The 25,890-nt window shown below is 41.6% G+C and overlaps 1 protein-coding gene across 1 annotated transcript in view; it reads right to left on the bottom strand.

Moving 5' to 3' along the window:
• Positions 1-25,890, bottom strand: part of LOC147678066 (vomeronasal type-2 receptor 116-like) — a 53,151-nt gene that overhangs the window by 14,112 nt on the left and 13,149 nt on the right. The window contains exon 7 of the mRNA XM_086945616.1: positions 15,246-15,369. Coding sequence (XP_086801742.1) covers positions 15,246-15,369 — 124 coding nt within the window. The remainder of the gene's footprint in view (positions 1-15,245; positions 15,370-25,890) is intronic.

The following is a 25,890-nucleotide window of genomic DNA, read 5'->3' as shown; positions in this document are numbered from 1 at the left end:
CTTCGTAGTGAGCCTAGCCAAATATCTGGGGTATGCCTGGACCATCAGGTCAAAACATATGTCAAAGTTGTTAGAGTCCTCCAATACTGCTTCATAAGGTGGCATTCTCTGTTTACTGTATAAATACACGATTGCACTGTTCGCACTTTTTGCACTTTATGTATGAAACGGTGTTTCATTGATTGTCATGGTTTCCTATGTAATTGTTAATCTTTATGTTTTATCAGGTTTCTTATTTAAGATGTTTAATACTCTTTTTAAAATTCTTTATAATCAATTTATCTAGGGTTTATTATTATCATTTTTGTATGGTTTACTTGGCTTAGTTTATTTGTATGGTGTCTTGACTACTAATGTATTGTTTTTTATACTTGAACCTAGTTGCTGTTGTAGTGAGATTTTAATTAACAGCAAACACATCTGTATATGTTTTTTCTGTGTAAAAAGTTTTCTAAGTTATAGCTTTTATTAATGTACAACAATGTGTCTTTTATGATTTATCAAATCGAAATAAAGACTTGAAACCTGAACCTGGTTCTGCCCCGCGGAGATCGACAGTTCCATTGGGCTCCACCGCCAACCAATGGCGGCGCCTGTTTACCTCCAGCGTAGAGGAAGAGCTCGCGGCACGAGCAGGCCGTGCGTGGAGCTGGGAGTGGCAGGAATAGTGGGGCGTGGCTTCGAGCGTGAACGGGCAAATCAGCTTGCGGGTGTGAGCGAGGCGCGGGCAGTGGGAAGAGAGGGCGCGGGGAGAGTGTGTGAGAGAGAAAGCAGCATGTGGGCAAGAGCCAGAGAGCGGCGCGCGGGCAGGGACAGCTCGCGCCGGCAACAGCAGATCAGTGGGCAGGGAGTGAGCTACACAGAGCCTGGCTCTGCAGCAGGCACCGCACTGTGAGTCCTTGATACGCTTTATGCAGAACCAGGGGCATTCAGTGGTCGGCGGTGGCTGGGGGGGTGTCTCTGTATGTGTGTGTGCGTGTATGTGCGCTTGTGTGTGTGTCTCTGTGTGTGCGCTCGTGTGGGGGTGTACGCGCTTGCATGTGCGAAAGCAGGGGGAGGTGTGGCTGTGTGTGTTGGAGCTTCCCAGGAGACAGGAGATGTGCACACGCGCACGCGGCCCGCTCCGATCCGATTCATGAAGATGCGCGTGGCCATCTCTTGTCTCCTGGGAAGCTGAGCCGGTGACTATAGGTCTCTGGCAAGACCGCGCTTTCGCGCGGTAATCGCCACAAGACCTAAAAAGAGTTCCTTTGAAGCCTAGAATTGTCATTTTCTGATATATGTTAACTACGCCTCAGTTTAAGAACTAACTCCATGTTTTATAGGATTGCAGTCATCCTTGTCACTCATGCTTCTTCCACAGCACACAGTCAAGCTGAAATGTACTGGTTTATTTTCACTGTTATTGTTATTCTGCTCTCAATGCACTCTACCCAGTTCAGCCACACCTGAAAACATTTCACAAGGTATTTCCACTGGTTAGCTGTGCCTATGCATTCATGTAACGCCTTATTGTACATGTATCTAGTTATGTTCTAGCATCTCTGGATGAGATGAGCTTAGAGAGTGCAAAATAATTATTCATGCAGTGGGTTAGTGTTTCGGTGCTAAGGCAATGTCAAATGTATTTCCTGTATATGTGCTCTGATTTGAGGATAAAATTAAACATTTGCTCACATCACAGTACGTCTGTGGATTCTGTTATTCCATATGCAAAAATAATTTATAAAAACCCTTGATTTTGGGGGTAAGCCAGGCAACTTTCTTTTTCTGCCAAGGATTGGGTCCGTTTCTCTCCTGATTTTTGCTGTCTACTTGGGATTTATTATAATTACAGTTTTTTGCTTTCGATGTGTAACTCTGCTTTTAGACCCTTCATAAAATTGCCTCTGTACCCCTTCATATTTGAATTGCATAATAAAACCCTTTAACTTTTCATCGATCTAGAACGCAGTTATTGAATGGGCTCAGTTAATCCATATTATGTGTTAAATTGTTTGTATTTTTTCTGATTCTGATGCTTAGGAGGTGCTTTAAAACCTTGGCTGCTAATGGTTTTCCCCTCCTGTGCTGATATTCTTTGAATACCATTGTTCATGATGAGCTCAGCTCGTCATAAGCGCAGCTCAACCGTGCCAGCTCGTCATGAGCAGCGAAGGGGTTAACATGGGTACAAATTGACTTATTATTTGAGGTTTAGGTGGAGGAGATGGAGCTCGGTCACAAAAGAGATGGCTAACTTCTAAACGGCTCCTAACAGGGGGACATCTTGGGCAAGGATAGTGTTGTTTCATGTGGGGCAGTAGATATTTATCTCTTGGGACTTTCCCTTGTGTGGAAAACAAATGGTCAGAATCCAAACCTGCTTTTGGTAATGGCGATACCTCTCGACTATAGTCAGGAGGATGTGCTGGAAAATCCCGGTTTTGGCTCCCAACAGAATGTATGGGACTTGAAAACACTTCTCTTTTAGTACAGTGGGATAGCCTATTTGAGGTGGTCCTACAGATAATAGATATTTGTCTTATCACAGTCGCCCTCATCCTCCTCGACCTCTCCGCAGCCTTCGACACAGTCTGTCATAGCACCCTATTACAGCGCCTCAATAACATCGGAATCCAAGGAAAAGCACTGGAATGGATCACATCGTTCCTCACCGGAAGAACCCAGAGAGTCCGCCTCCCACCATTCAAGTCAGAGGCCACTGAAGTCATCTGCGGCGTGCCACAAGGATCTTCACTCAGCCCCACCCTCTTCAACGTATACATGAGCCCCCTCGCGGCCATCGCACGCCAACACAACCTCAACATCATCTCCTACGCTGATGACACTCAACTGATCCTATCACTCACCAGAGACCCTAACACTGCCAAAACCAACCTACATGAAGGAATGAAAGAAGTAGCCGAGTGGATGAAGCACAGCCGTCTGAAACTGAACTCAGACAAAACAGAAGTCCTTATCCTGGGTGCCTCCCCCTCCGCCTGGGATGACTCTTGGCGGCCAGAGGCCCTTGGAAAAGCACCCATCCCGACGGACCACGCACGTAACCTGGGCATCATCCTGGACTCCTCACTCTCTATGAACAGACAAGTCAACGCCGTTTCATCATCTTGCTTCAACATTCTTCGCATGCTCAAAAAAACATTTCGCTGGATCCCCACCGAAACTAAAAAAACGGTCACCCACGCACTGGTCACGAGTCGCCTGGACTACGGAAACACCCTATACGCCGGTACCACTGCAAAACTCCAGAAAAAACTCCAACGCATCCAGAACGCTTCAGCCAGACTCATACTAGACATCCCGCGTAAAGACCACATCTCTGGTCACCTGAAAAACCTCCACTGGCTCCCCGTCAATAAGAGGATTACTTTCCACCTCCTAACCCACGCGCACAAAGCACTTTACGAACTTGGACCTGAATGCCTCAACACACGACTTTCCTTCTACACCCCCTCCCGCCAGCTACGATCCTCCAACCAAGCCCTTGCTACTGTACCTCGCATCAACAAAACCACCATGGGAGGTAGATTCTTCTCCTACCTGGCAGCTAAAACCTGGAACTCACTTCCCACTCACCTTCGCCTCACTCAGAACCACCTAGCATTCAGAAAACAACTTAAAACTTGGATATTCGACAAGTAATTCCCCACCTTTCTTCAAGCGCCTTGAGACCCTCTGGGTATGTAGCGCGCTATATAAATCATTTGACTTGACTTGACTTGACTAGGAACTAGGCAATGACATAGGTTGCTTATTTTCCGTGATGGAAACTGAGTGTTCCATTAGCTTGCATAAAGTGGGTAAGGCTCCTGGTACGGATAAGATCCCTAAGGATCTTTTAAAATCAGAGCCCACTGTCAGGGCTCCTCATTTAAATCTTGTTGCCAGTGCCATCATGGCGGATGCCCGTATCCCTGCTTCCTGGAAAGGAGCAGAGACAGTTCCTATATTCAAGAAGAGCCCTAAATCCAACCATGCTATTTACAGCCCAACAAGCTTAATTGATGCTGCTCAAAACCTTTCTGCAAGCCAATCCCAATAGTCTCCTACTGTGCATTGAAGACAATACAAGTATTTCCCAATTCAAAAGCTGGGCTCCACATTAAAATGAATACTCTGGCTCAAGTTTTTAGATTCCTACTCATGAGATGGAAAGTGGTTGTCATAAATAGGGGTAGCCTTTACATGGCATTTGTCGACCTAAAGGCTGCATTTGATATGCTGCCCAGAGGAAAGCTTCTGTGTACCCTAAGTGGACTGGGGCTCCCATATCACCCTATAGACATGTTAGTCCCACTGATAACTATGCCCAAATTAGATGTAGAGTTAATGGGGAAACAACTGACCAAAAAACGGTCCACAAGGGTGTTTAGGAAGGGTGCGTCTTGACCCCAACACTATTCCTTCTCTTCATAAATGGCTGTGTAGACTTCCTTTTGGACTGTGTAAATGACTCCCCTTTTCTAGGTTGCTTGTTGATGACACCATGCTAGTGTTTGAAGTGCCAAAAAGATTTGAAATCCTACTAGGGGGCTAAAATAGTTTTACGGCATTCATGGCCTGAAAATTAACACCAGCAAAATAAAGTTTGGGCTTTTCAGCTGCATAGGCACTTTAGCGGGGGGGCGTCTTAAGTGACACGTGGTCAAGTGAATAGTGAGCAAGAGTTTTTCAACAGAACCCTAAGTGAGAAGGACCGCAACTGAAAAAAAGTAAAAGATTTGACAATGTGTAAATCAAACTGCATATTGGTATAAGTCAAAAGACAGCCCAATGTATTGACTACAACTAGGAACACCAGAGGGAATATATGTTGTGTTTGAAAAAGCGTAGGTCTGTTTTAAGATGATGTCCATATTTCAACCCTGTGTCGGATGTAAGGGCCTCATCAGGACTAGGAATGACCTGAGGAGTGGTTAAAATACGTGAAGAACCTAAGGACTGGATGAAGAGCTAGGCCAATTTCGTGGCTACGTAGGATGAAGCAAAAGGGCAGTAGGGGAGGATGCTTGGGATGTAGGAGATGAACAAGTTTTAAAAGATACATGGATGAAGTGACTTTAAGAAATATAGAGAAAGATAGATGAGAGGAATTACTAGTAAAAACACTCTTCAGAAACAGGGAAGAAAGTGAGGATTAACCTAGTGATCAGAAACAAGGATAGAGTCCCATTAAGAGAAGTACATGGAGAGAAGTATGTGCATGTATATGACTGATCCATATACTTTTATGTCAAACCTTCCAAAATTGCAAAAGGAGCCTGAAAAGTCAAACAAGGAAGTTCATGGTTTGACCACCATTTCAAAAATATTCTGGACTTATTTCAATTTGTTATTTAAGATTATAGCTATTAGTGATGTTTGGTCTGAGTGTAAGGTTGCTGAAGCTGGCTGACTGAGGAACCAGCTAAGGTTGTACCTAGGAATGCTCCTTCTAATGTGGGTTTTTTGATAAATAAGAGATGGTAGAACATGTGAAAAAGAACATGCCAGAGAAAGGCATTAATTGGGCAAAGATATTGAGATTCTCATAAGAGCAATATGAGTCAGTGCATTCCTTCTATGAGAAACAGATCTAGCTCTTTACGTAGCATAGCTGAGTTGATGATCCTAATAAAGATGGTGCTAGTGGTGTTGTTTCTGCTTTATGTCATGGGTTTGCGTCTTGCGCTTAGTTCTCATATTCAAAGTGTTTGTAAACAAAGAGTATAGAGGAAATCCCAAAATTTCCCTAATACAGCAGTGATTGGTTTGAGGCTTAGCAGACAATGAGGAAACAGAAGCGGATGGTTTCCCAGTCTAAGCCATATGAGAATATGGTAGGAATCAGTTGATGGGTTCTGACTTGGGTTTTGTTCAATACAAAATTGGTATGAATGTACAGTCCTCCATGAAAAGTGAGAGAATGGGAAATGGAGTGAGGCAAGTGCAAGGTCACAGAAGAGGGATAGTGAATATATTTCGAATCAATGATAAGGTTGACATGCTCAGGAAGAGAGCTGTTTGTCATTTTTGTGATAAAATCAGGCACTGTGGGTGGAAATAGTGACAACATTGAGATCAGATTCAGAATGATTTTGTCCTTTCCTAAAATAGAGAAAAATCTGCAGTCAATGGTCCAAGCCCAACCAATTCCTGTACAGAGTATGCATGATCAGTAATAGGTTTTCATGAATATGCCAATAATGTCAGTGTTGCAGCAAAATATAAAAATACAATTCCATATAATCCAGGGTCCTAACAGAATCCATTGATCCTGAGTAATTATTTTCCTCCGTTTTCTCCAGAAAATAATTCTCATTGATGGTACATGAGAGGGAAGAAGGATTGCTTATTTGGAGCAGTGCTGGAGGTAGACCAAAGCATACCATACATTGGTGATGAAGTTAATGGCCATCCTGTTTCCATCAAGGTAGATACCGGTCTACCCATTCTACAGTTTGTTCTGTGGGAGTTCCAAACCTACCTCTCTCGGGAAGAGAAGTCCAAGTTGTAGGACTCAGTATTAAACAGGTTACTAAACAGGTCCCAACAGATGTTCCTTTTATATAGGGTCAAAGTAAAATAGCCATTAGTTTATTATGTGTGATTCAAGTCCTGTAAACTGGTTGGCCAGAGACTTGCTTAGTGAGATACATTTTTTGTGAATGATTGTACAAAGGATGATAAAGATACTATAGGTCTGGATTTAAGACATGCTGTCAGAAAAAGATCTGTGGAATTTTTCTGGTAAAGAAATAGGATTACTAAAAAGTGTAAAACCTGTTAAGATCAGTGTTAAACCCAATGCTGTTTTTCTATAGAAATAAACAATACAAACCTTTGAGAAAAGGTATGAAGCCAGTCATTGAAAAAATGAATAAGGAATTGGTCAGGAACTTCTTGGTAGCCCTTATGAGTCTCCTGTGATGGAAATTAAGAACCTCAGGGGAATATTCCCAAGTAAATGATGCTGCGAGGCACTCAACTCAATTTAGCAGCACTGCGCTTTCATTTAAAAAATGCAGGGATGAAGTGTATCTACAAGAATACAGTGCACCCCTGTGTTTTCCTTGTGCTGTTGCTAAATAAAGCTGCCGAGCATCAACACAGACACTCTTGTGCCATAGTGCAAGGATGCCTGCATTGCAGGGATGATTCCTAGCAATGCCGGTACCCTTGCACAGTGGTGCAAGGGTGTCTGTGTTGCAGGGATGACTGTTTATGTGAAGGATGTAGCACACATAGAAAGAGCAAAAAAAGAGGAGAAATAAGAGTATTTCTCCTTGTTGTGCCAATCTAATGCCTGTTATTCAGTGGCATTAGTTTTTGGCGCTACCTCAGAGGTACAGATCCTTGAACATCTGAGGAAGTGTAAAAAAGCAAAAGGTGTTGTAGTGGAAAGCCCACAGCAACACCAGCTGCACTCCCCTTCACGCAGATACCTGTGTGAAAGGGCCGATATTTACAAAGCTGCATCAAGCCATGCAAAGTGGCTTAATGCTGCTTTGTAAATATGGAGTAGGGCATTGCGGCACTGGAACATCAAAAAATGTGACGCTCCGATGGCGCAATTTCCTTTGTAAATATTTCCCTTAGTGATAAATAAATATATTTGTCAAATGGCAAGATATTATGCACTTGAAAATGAGAAAGTGACTTAAGGAACAGAGAAAGGTGCAACAAAAGTAAATTGTGATAAACACAGAAGATGTAAGGTGTTACTTGTTTAGTACAGTTAAGACTGTTTAGTGTGAATTGAGAAATCTGCAGGAGGAGGCTGCAGTGGATGAGAAAATAAAATGAGAAATGTTTGGTTAAAAGAGGAATTATCAGGTCTATTATGTCACTCCTGAGAACAAAAATGTGCTGTCTAACACAGTGTTGCATTCCATAGCCAATTATTTGCACAGCAAGTAATATGCAGGGAGAAGTTCCCTGGTAAGAACTTTTAATAAGTATTGAGCAAATACTGAATTTTGAAATGTTACTGAAGATCTATCTGTGCAGCAGCTGCTTAACATGTCTAAAGAATAATCAAGCTAGCATTTTATTGAGTCATACTGCCAAATCAGAGGGAGCATTTTAAAACTTCAAGCAAATTTTGTTGAAATGCCAGTTTAAAAAGGTCTTAAATACATTCTTGTGATTGGCTGCTTGATTTGTAAATGGGCCGAGGCATATCCGATCAGGAGATCTGACAGCCAGACAGTTGACAAACGTTTTTGATGGAATTATAACCAAGATTCGGCCTGCCAAACTATATTGAGACAGATTATGGCTCAGACTTAATAAAAATGAGATTCTGCAACTAATTTGTACAGCTCTACAAATTGATCAGAAGTTCCATTTTAATTATTGTCTTCAATCTTCTGGCATAGTTGAGAGAATGAATGGAACCATTTAAAACAAATTGGCAAAAGTATGTGCTTCCACTGTTTTGAATTGGCAAGATTTTCTTCCTCTTGTTTTGATGAGCATCAGGAGTACGGTACCCCTGACATAGAAAATATTATATCACCTATGAAGTATTGATGGAGGGAGAAATGAGATTGGTTTATACTACTTAAGTTTGACTTTTTTCATTTACTGATGGAATCATTTTAGATTACTGTAAGGGTCTATCTGATGTGGTGAAATCTTTGTCTTAAAAGGTGAATTTGGCAACAACACCAACAAAAGATACTAAATCTCACCCATTGAACCCAGACAACTGGATTGTTATCTGAAGATATTTTTGTAAAAATTACAGTGAGGAAAGATGGTGTTGACCGTAGCAGATTATATTGGTGTTTAACACTGCTGTGAAGTGTGTAGGAATTCCACAGTAGGCCCAAACTGTTCAAACAAAAAGAGTGAATGTAGTGGACGAAGAAGTGTTGAGAACGATGACTGATTCACAAAATCAAGCCCCCTTTTGCAGCATGGGTCCAGAGTGGTGTAAAAAACAATGTGAACGTGAAACCAGTGAAGGCAATAATCTAGAAGTCCATATTGACAAAAGTGAAGATACTAGTGAAGGCACCAGCAGTGGTGTCCAGTTTCAAAATAAGAATCCCGGGCTCACTGTGCCACTTGAATAAAGCTATACTGGCTAATGAGGGGTGAAAACCCAAAACCCGTCCTAGGATGCTTGTTTCCGGTCCAGGGAGGACTTGGCTTGGTAGTTTGGGCTGGACTGTTCCCATGAGACAAAGAGTCAAGACTGATTTGTATATGGCCGGGTCTAAACTGGGGTAGCAAAGTGAGCAAAATGATGATGGATTTACCCCAGATCTCTTGAGTGGGAGTGAATGTTTTGATCAATTCTGCATTCTGTCCATCAATTGTGTGTCTTTTACTTACTATAAAGTGTGGCTTCTAGCTAGCACAGAATGCACCATTCTGCCCACTCCCAACATGGCAGAACTCTTCTCTTTATGTTTAGGGCGCCTTAGCCCATGACAGAGGCTTGACTTCCTGGCAGGCAACATGCCGAAGAAAAAACATTTGCCCCTTCAAATACAACTACTTCTTTGAAGCTCATCTTTTGTGCTCACATCCTATTTGGCCTTTGTGCCAAGGAGAGGTCACACACCTTTCAAAGGCAGGCCCTTTGTGGTCCTTCCGGAGAGTCGATCACACCTTTCAATCCCCGAAGGTCAGAAGGCTGTCTCATGGCTAGCAATCGTAAATGGTCATTGGAAACGTTGGACAACAAAGAGGCATCTTTCTAAAGTTGCTATTTGTGCAAATGTTACATTAAATTAAACTTGAGCATCAATTATGGCTTAATGCAATGATTCTTTTGATGTCTTGAAGTATCATTTTTACTGGCCCTATTCAGAGTTGGGAGTGTGTAACTCTGTATTTACTAGAGGGGTTACTAGCTTCTCCACAGTAAATACAACAATAACAATGACATATAAAGTTAGAAAACACATGTCTAAGAAAAATAATGCACTTTGCCTTTAGGGCTCATTAGGCCTGCCTTTGGTGTGACATATAGATGTTGAAAAGGAGTACTTGGGCTTTGCCATTGCTTTTAATGGCAAAGTCGAGCTTCCAGTTCAAATACTCTCCGCCAGTCCACACTGCCGGGCTTTAAATAATGCTTTGCTTTGCACTCTCATCATGGCACATTACGTGCTGCAATCCATGAGAGACGCCTTAACTTACAGGCCCCGTGATACCCTGGTACCATACGACAGGGACTTATAAGTAAGTTAACTTACTCCAATTTTGGGTAAGCCAATATGACATACACACTTTACGGTTCAGGGCACTGAGGCCGGTTTGGGAGACTCAGTGCACCTTCAGAGTCGAACAACCAGAGGCAACGGCCCAATACATTGGGGGATGATCATGCAAATAGAGGCAAATCCTTACAGGGATGTATAAATATTCATGTAGTGGGTTTGTGCTTAGGCATTAAGGCAATGTACGTTTTTTTCATGTGCTCTGATTTGCTGACGAACTGCTACATTTGCTCACACCACAGTGAGTAGACTCTGTAATTTCATATGCAAAAATTATTTCTAAAAAAAACCTTGATTTTGGGGATGAGCCAGAAGACTTTCTATTTCAACTAGAGATGTTGTCCATTACTCTTCCGTTTTATGCTGTCCACTTGGGGCTTATAATAATTTTTGGGTTTTGCATTCTTCATATAACTATATTGTTTGTATTTTTCTAATTTCGATGCTTAGGTGGTTCCTTAATGTGGAGACACATTTCCACATGAAATTGAGATTGAACACCTTCTCCACTCCAGTAAATGTGACAGCTCTGATTAGAGGTAAGCTTTAAGTTGTCTAAAATTTTGGGGTACTGTTTTGCTTCCACTATGGCAACTAACAAAATCTTATCTGATGCAGTCTCTATTACGACACTCATAATATTAGTAGCTCAGGGTTATTTTCGTAGTACATGAGTAGCTTTCATTACAGAATAGATTGGAGACCCCTGGTGTAGACAAAATATCTCACTGCATGTTGGAAATAACCAGGGTGTTCACTGGTAAAGAGACCCACACAAGAGCAAATCCAAGTTCAAGAAAACAATGGTAGCTTAATCCATAGAAATGCGACTCAGACAGCTGAGATTACCTGCAAATCCATGGGAAACAATAATCTATAAACAGATTACCTAGTGCAGGGGTCTCCAAACCGGTCCTGGAGGGCCGGATCCATGCCAGATTTTTAAAATTACTACATGTATCTCAATGGGGATATCCAAAAAATCTGGAATGGATCCGGCCCTCCAGGACCGGTTTGGAGATCCCTGACCTAGTGAATCAAGAAATCTCAGTAACATTCTAAGCATTGTACAAAGATATCATTAAAAGCACAGTAAGCATAATATAAGATATGGTGGATACCACGCTCCGGCATTCCTGGCATGTGAATTAATACTAAAGATGGTTTTTATATCTATGCTTAAAAGAACTGCCTGCTAAGAAACACCCATACGTTACTTGCATATGCTGCCACTTTTAGGCAGTGACATGTTTTCTTTTGTTTGTTTTTGTGGCACATGTTTACAATAAACAATTTCTACAAATAAATATTTCACCAGCTGTCCAATGCCTTACGTATTGGCTTTCCAAAATGCTTGATTAAGATTGCTTCTAAGTTCGTCTTTCTGTATTTGTTTGCTGCCCCTTCTATGGACAAATTTCACATATTTCAAAGTCATTCCTCTGGCTGTATCATTGGACAGATAAAAGCTCCTTCTTAAATGAGTGCAAAGTTCATTTGGAGGTAATGGTTTTTGGGTTATTGCTGCCTATCTTTACTACGCACCCAATATTTTTTTTACGCAGACCTATTTCCTTAAAGAATATGAGGCAGATTTATGATGCCCTTGCGCCGCAATTGCGTCACTTTATTTGACGCAACTGTGGCGCAAACAATGCACCCTATTTACAACGTGACGCATCTAGGAGATGCGTCACATTGTAAAGCCCTGCGCCATAAGGAGGCGTTCCTGCGCAGGGGGGGGCGTTCCTGCGCAGGAACGCCTCCTGAAAGTGGCTGAGTGAAATCTCATAGATTTCACCCAGTCACTTTCAGGCCAATGCTGCGTCAAAACCCTGCGCCTGCTTGAAGCAGGCATAGGTCTTGATACTGCATTGTGTACATGGGGCACCCCCGAGCCTTGCTGGAGCTGCGTCACGCTTAGCGACACAACTCCAGCAATGCGCCACATTTCCGGCACAGATGCGTCACGCATCTGTGCCGTTTTTGCACCATGGTGCGCCGCATTATAAATGCGGTGCACCATGGGTGGCGGAGCTGTGGCGCACTGTGGCGCACGTTAACCGGCGCATCCCTGGGGATGCGCCAGTTAACATAAATCTGCCCCTCCGTGTTTGCTCTAAAACATTTTTTTGAAAATGCTTATTAAAAAAGTTTCATTGGAAGTTGGCAGTGGTCCCTGGAACCACTGCCTAATTCCCTTGAAACTCTGACCTCAATTCAAAAATAGGAAAGGATTCTTTACCAATCAGTATTTTGCAAATTGGTTACCAACCCAACTTGTGAGTCTGTAACTTTTCTTGTAAATGCAACTGGAATTTGGGTTGCAAACCATTATTACACCTGATACTGAATCGCCGTTTCGATGGGGCACCCACAGCATTCTCCTTCCAAACTGATATTAGGTAGACTGACGCAACCCATTTTAGGATCAGGTGAAACTTTAACAACAACGTGGATGGAACCATAGATAAGTATTACCACTTATGTAGTGTCGCAGAGTGCAAACATCCAATGGATTTGTAAGAAGACCCCTCACCCACCAACCTATTTGGTGGCATGCTTCAAAAAACCTACCATAAAGGACATACAAACATATAAAACAAATGCATTGAACATGTGGCTGCCCTTATTTGCATTCCACTTGCTTTGTCGTGCTCTGAGCCTCCACCTCTACTTGCTGACATCAATGTTGCACAGACTACAGCACAAAGAGCGGATTGGAAAAATCTCACTGAAAAAAAGAGAAATCATATCAGAACCATTCTACATGGTGCAGTTCTCAAGGAATACTTACGTAGCAACACTGCCCCAAAGGGACTAATAATCACCAATGCTCCTCGCATCTTCCTAGTTGACACAGCATTTCAGAGAGACTGGGCACAAATAGCCTGGCAGTGTACCAGAGACTGGATTATCCTAATTATCCAGACAGCAAAAAGACTGTCTGACGCCATCCTCATAGACATTCAAGCTACAGAGGATTATTTCAAAACCACCCTAACTTCATTAAAAAAAGTCTGGATGAAGTCAACAAAGAAATGGCTGACTACAAGGATGACCTTACCCAGTCTAAAATGTTCAAATTTCAAAAGGATATTAAGAAATCTTTCTATGTAAAAACATACCCCTATGCAGATGTAGATTATAAACCACCGTATCTATACAAAGAGGGGGAGACCAGGAGCCAGTTAAGGTCCAGTGCCCCTGCTCCTAACGTAAACCGTATCAACCAAAACAGGGGGCACTGTTCCAGATGAGGGGTACAGGTAGTCACTCATTCAATATAGAGTAAGATCGAGGTGTAGGTAGTCCTAGGATTTTTGAGGCCCACTTGTGAGTGGAAAGAGAAAGTCTTGGCTCTTAATGCCCTCACACACCCCGAAGGATGTCATGCTTCATCATTGGGCATTTTGATCCTCGTCGGGCCAGCGCTGCAATGCCCTACGGGTCCCCCGAAGGCTCACTTTAGCGGAGATCTTTTGAGACAAAACGCCATATGGTGCATGCGGGTGTGTGTCCTCTAAGAGGGTGCAGTGGTGCGTGCAGAGTGAGTCTAAAACTGTCTAAGGGTTACCCAAAGATTTTTTTTAATGAAAAGGGCACCCTTGGCGGACGAAAAAACCCATAGGTCAGGTGTGCCCTATGTAGGTTTAATGGGCCCTAGGTAACTAAAAGAGGTTGACATGTTTCGCGCCTGTGTGGTCGAAATAGATCTGTGGCGCTTCTTCAGGAACAAGAGAACAAGTTAAATAAAGTGTGGTGCATGTGATAAGTGAAAAAGGGTTAATACCCTCAATGGATATCTGGGCGGGCATGATAGCAGTGTACCCTGCAGTCTAACTGCAATAACTAGTTAGATATTGGCCGCTCCTGGATACCACCTAGCAATGAGAGGGGAGTTGCTCAATGGGCTATGTCGGAGTACAGTTGGGGTAGATGCACAAGAGCTGGCTAAACTCCCAGTAAGGTGTGGGTGCTCGACTCCTACTAGACTTTGGAGCAACTCTCCTTTCATTTTAGGTGGTATCCAGGAGCGCCCAATATCTAACTAGTTATTGCAGTTAGACTGAAGGGTAAACTGTTATCGTGCCCGCCCGGATATCCATTGAGGGTATTAACCCTTTTTCACTTCCCTTCCCTTTCTCTGAGCACCAACCTCACTGAATCACCAAACCCGCTCCACTGTACTCGGGCATTGATGCACAACTAGGTTGCATTCAGCAGCCCAGTTGGGTCCCCAATGATGAAGCATGCCACCAACTAGGTTGGTGGGTGAGAGGTCTTCTTACAAAGCTATTGGATGTTTGTACTCTGCGACACTATGCTGAGTCAACATAAGTGGTAATACTTATCTGTGGGTCCATCCACATTGTTCCTTACTGTTATATTGGAGAAGAGGATGTACCCCTCTACTTATTCCTCGCTCTCCTTTTGTTTTCCAGAGAAACTTTAACAACTCCTGAAATGGATTTGGTACAATGGAAAAACGTTTCATGGATCACCAACACCAAACCTGAGTGTTTTAACCACAAAAAAGTTTGATTTAAGGACCAATCATATTCATTTAACGAATAAAGGAGTAAGTGGGTGTAAAACCAACCTGATACCTTGTGCAAATGGTATTTCACCATGCAACTACAGAGTTCAAAACCAATGTGGCACTTAGAAAGAATCTGATAATGCGCATGCTTGCCCAAGTGATTGGCCACCTCCCAGCAGATAGAATTGTTTCATCTTGTGGTTGTTCAAAAATCCATTTCTAGAGATACTGTAAAAACCCACCGTCTTGCATTCCCATATTTCAACAACAACCATTCAGGAGTTCTTCTACAAAACACCCTCTTGCGTTTCTGTAAACAGACTATTTCCAAGTTAGTACCACAGCTACCCATCTAAGATTCCTTTAAACTGTAGATTCCTTATAAAGCCCCACTCAGGAAAATCTCTCTGTCACAGAAAGGGTGTCAAGAATGCACTGAAACATAATTCTGGCCCTTGAATGGGTCCCACTAAACTCACTGTTGTGATTAGAAATCTCCCCTTCAGAGCATGGGATGCAGTCGTAGCAGCAGACTCCTTGGCCCTCTCGAGTGGATTTTCTGAATCCAACCGGGCACATTTCACTGCAGGAAGATTGAGGTATCTAAGAGAACAGAAATACATCACTTTAGACAAAATATTGATGTACAGTTAAATTTGAATCAGAGTAATACAGTTTCTTCTGCTGATACCATGATTATAGTTAATGTTGCATCCTTAATTTTTCCATAAAAAAAGCGAAATCTCTCTTCCACATTAAGAATATTCCATAGAGTCGCATACAGGCTTTATCTCATCAGAACTTGTCAAGGAATTTTGTAAAGTTTCTTTGGCTCAACTTAGGCTCACAGTCAAGCACTAGTGTGCCTCATTGCAACTCAATTTATTGCTATGTACATGTGCGTTAAGAATGAGGAGTAAGCTAATGCAGCCTTTTGAAACCCATTACGACGTGTGATTACCCAGGATTAATGTTAGTAGAGGTGTACCATCTCAGGGGTTTATTGCAAAACTGCATTTTATAGTACTTTTATTAGTAGTATAATAGTACAACTTATTTACTATGTAATGCTGTTCCCAAAACTACATACTGATGTCCAGGGGGTGATTAGGATTGCAGGCGAACATATGTCCAGCCACCCGCCACCCTATCAGACAACGAGTCTGCCTGATTAGCTATCAGCAGTTGCATAAGTGTGATTACAATGCGACCGCCTCCAAGGTGGTTACACTGTCTATCATTTGTATTGTGGCAGGTGCGGCGTGCTGCAGCACTCACTCCAGTACAAAGAATAGACAGGAAACATATCCCTGCACTATGTGGCAGGCACCATGCAGTGCCTGCCACATGGTGTAGGGATATGTAGGGGTAACCGTAGGATGCCCCCAACACCCACTTATGAGGGCAAGGGGGGACAGAGAGCCTGCTACAGGCCTCCCATTTCCCTCAGCCTTTTTTAATGTGGTTAAACCGCCATAACACAGCTGGTGGGTAGGTACATTATAATTCCTTAGGGAAGTGTCTGACAGGCACCGCCACCATTTTAGGAATTATGGATGCCTCCGACACACCGACGAGCTCATTGAGCCCGTCAGATTGTATTGTATTGTATTGTATATTGGATTTATATAGGGCTTATCACCCAGGGGTCTCTAAGCGCTTGCCTTGGGAACCCGTCCTGGCTTTTCCCTGTGAGATAGCCCCTACAGGGCATCCCCAAGGTGAAAGCCAGGCATCCCGCCGCGGGGGGCCATTGTGGAGATTAAGCAAGCTTAATGCCCAGAGTTGCAGAGTGTGAACCCATGATTAGGTCAGGCACCGAAGCGAGAATTATCGAGTCCGTGGACATTTGAGCTCAAGACCCTGCCGCGTCGGGAATTGAACCCTGGTCCCGGGTCTGACCTCTGCTTCAGGGTCTGCCTGCTCTAACCAGTGAGCCACACTTCTCCACTGCGTGGCGGTTGGGCTTTCCGACTGTCATCCTTTCACCTGCCATTATTAGATCAATAAGGTAGCAACAGGGGTGCAGTCAGCATCATTACTATATCATTTATGCTGATTGCAGGGTGTTGGTTAGCACTTACTCGTTTTTACATATACTTTTTATCTTAAATGAGTTCTGTGGGCGGGAACTAGTCACAATGTTTTGAGTTAATGGGTGATATGGGTAACTCAGTAAAAAGAACACTTATTGAGTCTTTGGAAATGTTATTTTGTTCTACATTTCAAATATATATGAAATTAATATATTAATATTTAACATGACTAAATGTTTCAAAATTTTTTAAATATACTTTTTCAGTGAGTTTTCTAAATGTGTTTAACCCCTTGCATGCTCGTGACGGAACCATTCCGTCACAAGCCACGGTGGTGCTGTGCTGGTGACGGAATGGTTCCGTAACGGCCCGGCCGCCGTGCCTGCGCGGCACTGAATACGCGCCTGCACTGACCATTCTATTAGGTGGGCGGGACATTCCATCACAAGCACAGTGCCACCATGGCTCGAGACGGAGTGGTTCCATCACGAGCATGGTGGCGCCGCGCATCCCCCCTTACCCCCTAGCGCCGCGGCGGAATTACCCCCGCGGCCAAGGGGTTAAGAAAAGATAACTCAAAAAAATTACTTTAAACATGAGGTGAAAATAGCTACATCCTTGACATTAATTAAGTGGCAGGAACCTGGTTGTACAAGCTTGTACATTGATAGTTTAAAAAAATTTATTCTGCAATAAGTTAAAACAAAATACAGCAACATGTGCAGGAGAAACCCAAGTGTCCTTGGAAATTAGGTTAGTGAAGCGTGATGTCAAGGAGTCTTGATCTATCAAGGCTGTATAAAGAGAGAAACACTTAAAGGAGCAGTGTGAGAGTTAGAGAGACAGGTAAGGGTTATAGAAGACAGACAAGAACATAGAAGCTGCATTGTACGGTTTCCACAATGATCCAGAAATACAAAAACCACAGGGTTGTTTGAAATCTGTAGAGGTGTCTGTGGTGGGCCTGTCACTGTGGAACCCTTCATGTGCTAGTGTTTGTCACATTTGAGGATGAAGTCCTTGGTCTGTTAACAGAGACCTAGCCCCCAATAGCGTTGCTTCAATAATGGAATTTTAGCAGCCACCCCTGCATGTGCAGATGCAAGACCCTTATGTGCAGCTATAATTAGTCTTAGCCCGCAGTCTGAATTTGCTATTATGCTATTCTCTACTCTAGGAATTATAGCAAATGGTATGTTCCTAGCATCTAATTTATAGAAGTACTTGAGTGCAAATCCTTTCAGCAAGAGGGTGTCATTGCGTGCAGCATTGACACCGTAGTGATGTCAGTGTCTATTCTCGTACTTGAATGAGTAATTGCAGTGACTGCAGCAGTTTTCACTGCTGATTTTAAGCTTCATCAGCCATAGAATTGCCTGCAATGTGTAAACCAATATGCTAATAACTCAATGTATGGATTACATGAGTCCAGAACAACCAATCTTTCCGCTTTACCACCTGGTCCGAAAGCATTTTGTGCTTGCTTGAATATGAACCCTTTTGAATCCCTGAACCCATTCTGGCTCTTGTAGTGTATAAGTAGACACAATAATACAAATCACACATTATGGGATTGATTACGATGTCTTTCAGAAAGGCTCCAAATCGAATTCTGGCCTTCCAAATCGAATTCGGAAGCCTTGTTTCTGACCAATTAAGTAACCATTCTGAATGACCGATTACAATGTTCGAACTTTCCAAACCCGAACTGGACAGCATTCAGAAAGTTTGAGTCGTTCAGAGCCGAATCCTTTGTGTCTATGGACTGCATTTCTGAACAACTTGTATGCTTTACGACCTAGCGATTACAGAGTCAGATTTGAAAAAGCTTTGCGAAATCAGTTGATCCGACTCGGATCGGCTGTCAGAATCTGACTTTGGGGGCACGTGGAAGACCCCCTTTTACCCAGGGCCTTCCAAATGGGTCCCGTGGGAGTACCCAAGGGACCCCCTTTTCTAACCACGAGTGGCCCGCCACAGGGTGCACCATTTTCCACAGCCACCCCTTTCTTTAATGGGACCCTGCGTATTCAGTTGAAACACAGGCTTTCTTTGAAGTCTGTGTGCGTCCAACCAAATCGTATCTGGAAGCACCTGGATGCATTGTAACCTGATGGTCGCACTCCCCGGATCCAATTTGGTCGGAATGCTTTCTGAACAACATCGTAATCGACCCCTTGGAGTGTGGGGAATCCCGGATCTGTTCTCTCGAGTGCCAGTATTAGAGCGCTAAGTTTAGCCACTGTGCAGTGCAGTCACAGAGTGACTGTGTGTAGATTTCTCAGGATGGAGTTCTCATCCTACATGCACCCCTTTACAACTGCGCACACTGCTGAGTATTGGTGCTTTGTCCCTAACGCAGGCTGGGCAGAACCATCAGTATAGATGCTGTAATGATACTGATCAATAGTCATAACCTAATTATGCAGAGAGTATATTCATGTTTATATTGCAGAAAGGCTTGTGTGTGTAGTGTAGAGACAAATCTATAGTCTAAATCAGTTGTTGTGAGTGAGTTAGCCCATTGTATTGTATTGTATTGTACATGAGGGAAGTTTGATCCACACAAGAAGATAGCATATTGTGTGGATTCCAAACCTTGGTGTTGAGACAGAATATCGAGTTGGAAATGTCGACTTGCACAATTATCAAATTGGAAATAACGTGATTCTGAAATATTAACAGGAATAATATTGTGATCAAGAATATCGAATTTAAGGTAAAAAATATTGTTTGCAAAAATATATTTCAAAATAAAGATTTCGTAATTAGTGTTAGGTATTTTCGTTTATATTTTAAATGTATGTGATGCATGTTTCTTTGTATAAGTATTGCTTATATTTTGTAATATATGTGTTACTCTTTAGTAGTTATGAATTTTATTTTAATAACATTTTGCATTTTTTAGTACCATAGCGAGTTGTGGGTTTATAGGGGAATAGGGTGGGAAGTAATTTAATTGTAATAAATTCATGATTATTTTTTATTTATTTAATTTAGATTTTATAGTGTTAATTGTGGGAAGTAATTTATTTGTAATTAATTATTATTGGGTTGTTAATTAACATGAATGAATTGATTGATAATTAATTATGGTGAATGTGTGGTGTTTTTCAGGTGCGAGTTGTGGGGTTTATAGGGGTAAAGGGTGGGAAGTCACTTATTTTTTAAATAATTAATAACTAGTTGTTAATTTAAATCAGCTAATTAATTGATACTTAATTATGGTAATTGTGTGATTGTTTTTAGGTGTGGATTGTGGGGTTTATGGGGTAAAGGGAGGGAAGTAATTAATTTTTAATTAATTATTAATCAGCTATTGATTAATATTCATCATTTAATTGAAAATTAAACATGGCATTTGTGTAGTTAATTTTAGGCGTGGGTTGTGAGGTTTGTAGGGGTAAAGGGTGAGAAGTAATGCATGTTTGATTAATTAGAAATTAGTTGATCATTAATATTAATTAATTTATATTTAATTAGGGTATTTGTTTATATTTTTTGTGTCTGGGTTTTATTGTTATGGGGTACAGTGTGGGGAGTAAATTAACTTGCTAAACTTCATGGAGAATAGCGTGCGCACACCTTCCCTTTCTTTCTTGTTCGTGTTCAACTTATTAGGAATCAGTATTTGCGTGCAGAACAAAGCTGTGTTTGTCCCAACACAGTCATCTTAAAGTGGTTAGAGGGGGGTTCGCGATTTGCGTCCCTATCTGTTGCACAGCGGGTAAGAGGAAACATTTCTCGCTAGAAGAATCCATTTATCATATTTCATCCAATTAATCCATTTTTGTCCATAAACTTTACGTCATTTTCATGCTTCATGTGTTTCCAAAGTAAATCTTTCCAGAGGCAGCCAGGAAACTTGGATGTATTTATTTTGCATATTCAAACGTCTAATGTTGCCGAAGCTTTACCACAGACATGTGCTTTCTACATCCTGTCGAACAACCAGTGTTAAAACCCAATGCATTTCGAACTTTTTAGTTCTACCTCAGGGGTACTGGAAAAAATAGATAAAGGGCCATTTTAACAGATGTTCGAAAAGTAAAAATTACATAATAATAAACATGCTATGAATCTCCCAATATTCCTTCCTGTCCTCATAACCATGCAACTAAGTTCATCAAAAAATCTTTAAATACACCATAATAGCAGTTGCCATGTTCACATGAATCACACGCTTTCTATTCCTTTCCCCTTTTAAAAAAACCTAAACTGAACCTCTTGACATACAAAAGACTCGATCCGAATGGTTTACTCTCCCCACACCCCTAGCTGGTCCTCAGTTAAATGCCACTTTTTAAAGTTATACAGTTTACCTGGTTTCAGTAAAAGCCTGTGGCTTGTAGCGAATTTACTCTCCGATATATTATGAGCGTATGCCAGAGCTCCCATCAGCCTACGTTTTCCCATCAGCCTTATCCCAACTCCCCTTCGAGCCCATGTTTATCAGATGAATCCCTTAATTAGCAGCACGTGATTATTCACAGTTTCCGTGTGTTCTCTTGAGCAATCTTCCTAACGGGAAAACAACCTTTCCCATAATGCGCTATGTGAGTGCTGTTTAAACGGACGTGAACACTGCCAACGCTATTCCAATTATGAGTAAAAAACTAGTGCCAGACAAATGCTAAATGAAATTAACTTTTCAACTGCGTGAATAACTGCTGGTGAATAATAATTTTCAAGTGCCATAAATAATCATCACCAAACAATACAAAATAAAACTGACAATGTGCGCCTGTGAAAACATAATATAAATCTGGTCCTCGTTCATTTTTGTCAGTTGTGTTTTGTTCGAGCATGAAGCTGCCTCGGTGGTGAAAGTCCTTATGAAGTTCAATATTTCCGAGTTCAATTTTTTAGTCAACAGGTGGGGTGCGCATCGCATGTGGGACAAGAATTTGTTTGCTAAACTTCATGGAGAATAGCGTGCGCACACCTTCCCTTTCTTTCTTGTTCGTGTTCAACTTATTAGGAATCAGTATTTGCGTGCAGAACAGAGCTGTGTTTGTCCCAACACAGTCATCTTAAAGTGGTTAGAGGGGGGTTCGCGATTTGCGTCCCTATCTGTTGCACAGCGGCAATGAGGAAACATTTCTCGCTAGAAGAATCCATTTATCATATTTCATCCAATTAATCCATTTTTGTCCATAAACTTTACGTCATTTTCATGCTTCATGTGTTTCAAAAGTAAATCTTTCCAGAGGCAGCCAGGAAACTTGGATGTATTTATTTTGCATATTCAAACGTCTAATGTTGCCGAAGCTTTACCACAGACATGTGCTTTCTACATCCTGTCGAACAACCAGTGTTAAAACCCAATGCATTTCGAACTTTTTAGTTCTTCCTCAGGGGTACTGGAAAAAATAGATAAAGGGCCATTTTAACAGATGTTCGAAAAGTAAAAATTACATAATAATAAACATGCTATGAATCTCCCAATATTCCTTCCTGTCCTCATAACCATGCAACTAAGTTCATCAAAAAATCTTTAAATACACCACAATAGCAGTTGCCATGTTCACATAAATCACACGCTTTCTATTCCTTTCCCCTTTTAAAAAAACCTAAACTGAACCTCTTGACATACAAAAGACTCGATCCGAATGGTTTACTCTCCCCACACCCCTAGCTGGTCCTCAGTTAAATGCCACTTTTTAAAGTTATACAGTTTACCTGGTTTCAGTAAAAGCCTGTGGCTTGTAGCGAATTTACTCTCCGATATATCATGAGCTTATGCCAGAGCTCCCATCAGCCTACGTTTTCCCATCAGCCTTATCCCAACTCCCCTTCGAGCCCATGTTTATCAGATGAATCCCTTAAATAGCAGCACGTGATTATTCACAGTTTCCGTGTGTTCTCTTGAGCAATCTTCCTAACGGGAAAACTACCTGTCCCATAATGCGCTATGTGAGTGCTGTTTAAACGGACGTGTACACTGCCAACGCTATTCCAATTATGAGTAAAAAACTAGTGCCAGACAAATGCTAAATGAAATGAACTTTTCAACTGCGTGAATAACTGCTGGTGAATAATAATTTTCAAGTGCCATAAATAATCATCACGAAACAATACAAAATAAAACTGACAATGTGCGCCTGTGAAAACATAATATAAATCTGGTCCTAGTTCATTTTTGTCAGTTGTGTTTTGTTCGAGCATGAAGCTGCCTCGGTGGTGAAAGTCCTTATGAAGTTCAATATTTCCGAGTTCAATTTTTTAGTCAACAGGTGGGGTGCGCATCGCATGTGGGACAAGAATTTGTTTGCTAAACTTCATGGAGAATAGCGTGCGCACACCTTCCCTTTCTTTCTTGTTCGTGTTCAACTTATTAGGAATCAGTATTTGCGTGCAGAACAGAGCTGTGTTTGTCCCAACACAGTCATCTTAAAGTGGTTAGAGGGGGGTTCGCGATTTGCGTCCTTATCTGTTGCACAGCGGCAATGAGGAAACATTTCTCGCTAGAAGAATCCATTTATCATATTTCTTCCAATTAATCCATTTTTGTCCATAAACTTTACGTCATTTTCATGCTTCATGTGTTTCAAAAGAACTAAAAAGTTAAAGATTTTTTGATGAACTTAGTTGCATGGTTATGAGGACAGGAAGGAATATTGGGAGATTCATAGCATGTTTATTATTATGTAATTTTTACTTTTCGAACATCTGTTAAAATGGCCCTTTATCTATTTTTTCCAGTACCCCTGAGGAAGAACTAAAAAGTTCGAAATGCATTGGGTTTTAACACTGGTTGTTCGACAGGATGTAGAAAGCACATGTCTGTGGTAAAGCTTCGGCAACATTAGACGTTTGAATATGCAAAATAAATACATCCAAGTTTCCTGGCTGCCTCTGGAAAGATTTACTTTTGAAACACATGAAGCATGAAAATGACGTAAAGTTTATGGACAAAAATGGATTAATTGGATGAAATATGATAAATGGATTCTTCTAGCGAGAAATATTTCCTCATTGCCGCTGTGCAACAGATAGGGACGCAAATCGCGAACCCCCCTCTAACCACTTTAAGATGACTGTGTTGGAACAAACGCAGCTCTGTTCTGCACGCAAATACTGATTCCTAATAAGTTGAACACGAACAAGAAAGAAAGGGAAGGTGTGCACACGCTATTCTCCATGAAGTTTAGCAAACAAATTCTTGTCCCACATGCGATGCGCACCCCACCTGTTGACTAAAAAATTGAACTCGGAAATATTGAACTTCATAAGGACTTTCACCACCGAGGCAGCTTCATGCTCGAACAAAACACAACTGACAAAAATGAACGAGGACCAGATTTATATTATGTTTTCACAGGCGCACATTGTCAGTTTTATTTTGTATTGTTTCGTGATGATTATTTATGGCACTTGAAAATTATTATTCACCAGCAGTTATTCACGCAGTTGAAAAGTTAATTTCATTTAGCATTTGTCTGGCACTAGTTTTTTACTCATAATTGGAATAGCGTTGGCAGTGTACACGTCCGTTTAAACAGCACTCACATAGCGCATTATGGGAAAGGTAGTTTTCCCGTTAGGAAGATTGCTCAAGAGAACACACGGAAACTGTGAATAATCACGTGCTGCTAATTAAGGGATTCATCTGATAAACATGGGCTCGAAGGGGAGTTGGGATAAGGCTGATGGGAAAACGTAGGCTGATGGGAGCTCTGGCATACGCTCATAATATATCGGAGAGTAAATTCGCTACAAGCCACAGGCTTTTACTGAAACCAGGTAAACTGTATAACTTTAAAAAGTGGCATTTAACTGAGGACCAGCTAGGGGTGTGGGGAGAGTAAACCATTTGGATCAAGTCTTTTGTATGTCAAGAGGTTCAGTTTAGGTTTTTTTAAAAGGGGAAAGGAATAGAAAGCGTGTGATTTATGTGAACATGGCAACTGCTATTGTGGTGTATTTAAAGATTTTTTGATGAACTTAGTTGCATGGTTATGAGGACAGGAAGGAATATTGGGAGATTCATAGCATGTTTATTATTATGTAATTTTTACTTTTCGAACATCTGTTAAAATGGCCCTTTATCTATTTTTTCCAGTACCCCTGAGGAAGAACTAAAAAGTTCGAAATGCATTGGGTTTTAACACTGGTTGTTCGACAGGATGTAGAAAGCACATGTCTGTGGTAAAGCTTCGCAACATTAGACGTTTGAATATGCAAAATAAATACATCCAAGTTTCCTGGCTGCCTCTGGAAAGATTTACTTTTGAAACACATGAAGCATGAAAATGACGTAAAGTTTATGGACAAAAATGGATTAATTGGATGAAATATGATAAATGGATTCTTCTAGCGAGAAATGTTTCCTCATTGCCGCTGTGCAACAGATAAGGACGCAAATCACGAACCCCCCTCTAACCACTTTAAGATGACTGTGTTGGGACAAACACAGCTCTGTTCTGCACGCAAATACTGATTCCTAATAAGTTGAACACGAACAAGAAAGAAAGGGAAGGTGTGCGCACGCCATTCTCCATGAAGTTTAGCAAACAAATTCTTGTCCCACATGCGATGCGCACCCCACCTGTTGACTAAAAAATTGAACTCGGAAATATTGAACTTCATAAGGACTTTCACCACCGAGGCAGCTTCATGCTCGAACAAAACACAACTGACAAAAATGAACGAGGACCAGATTTATATTATGTTTTCACAGGCGCACATTGTCAGTTTTATTTTGTATTGTTTGGTGATGATTATTTATGGCACTTGAAAATTATTATTCACCAGCAGTTATTCACGCAGTTGAAAAGTTAATTTCATTTAGCATTTGTCTGGCACTAGTTTTTTACTCATAATTGGAATAGCGTTGGCAGTGTACACGTCCGTTTAAACAGCACTCACATAGCGCATTATGGGAAAGGTAGTTTTCCCGTTAGGAAGATTGCTCAAGAGAACACACGGAAACTGTGAATAATCACGTGCTGCTAATTAAGGGATTCATCTGATAAACATGGGCTCGAAGGGGAGTTGGGATAAGGCTGATGGGAAAACGTAGGCTGATGGGAGCTCTGGCATACGCTCATAATATATTGGAGAGTAAATTCGCTACAAGCCACAG

Source organism: Lissotriton vulgaris, chromosome 12, assembly GCF_964263255.1.
Source record: "Lissotriton vulgaris chromosome 12, aLisVul1.2, whole genome shotgun sequence".
Lineage (NCBI taxonomy): Eukaryota > Metazoa > Chordata > Amphibia > Caudata > Salamandridae > Lissotriton > Lissotriton vulgaris.
This window is presented reverse-complemented; position numbering and strand designations above follow the sequence as displayed.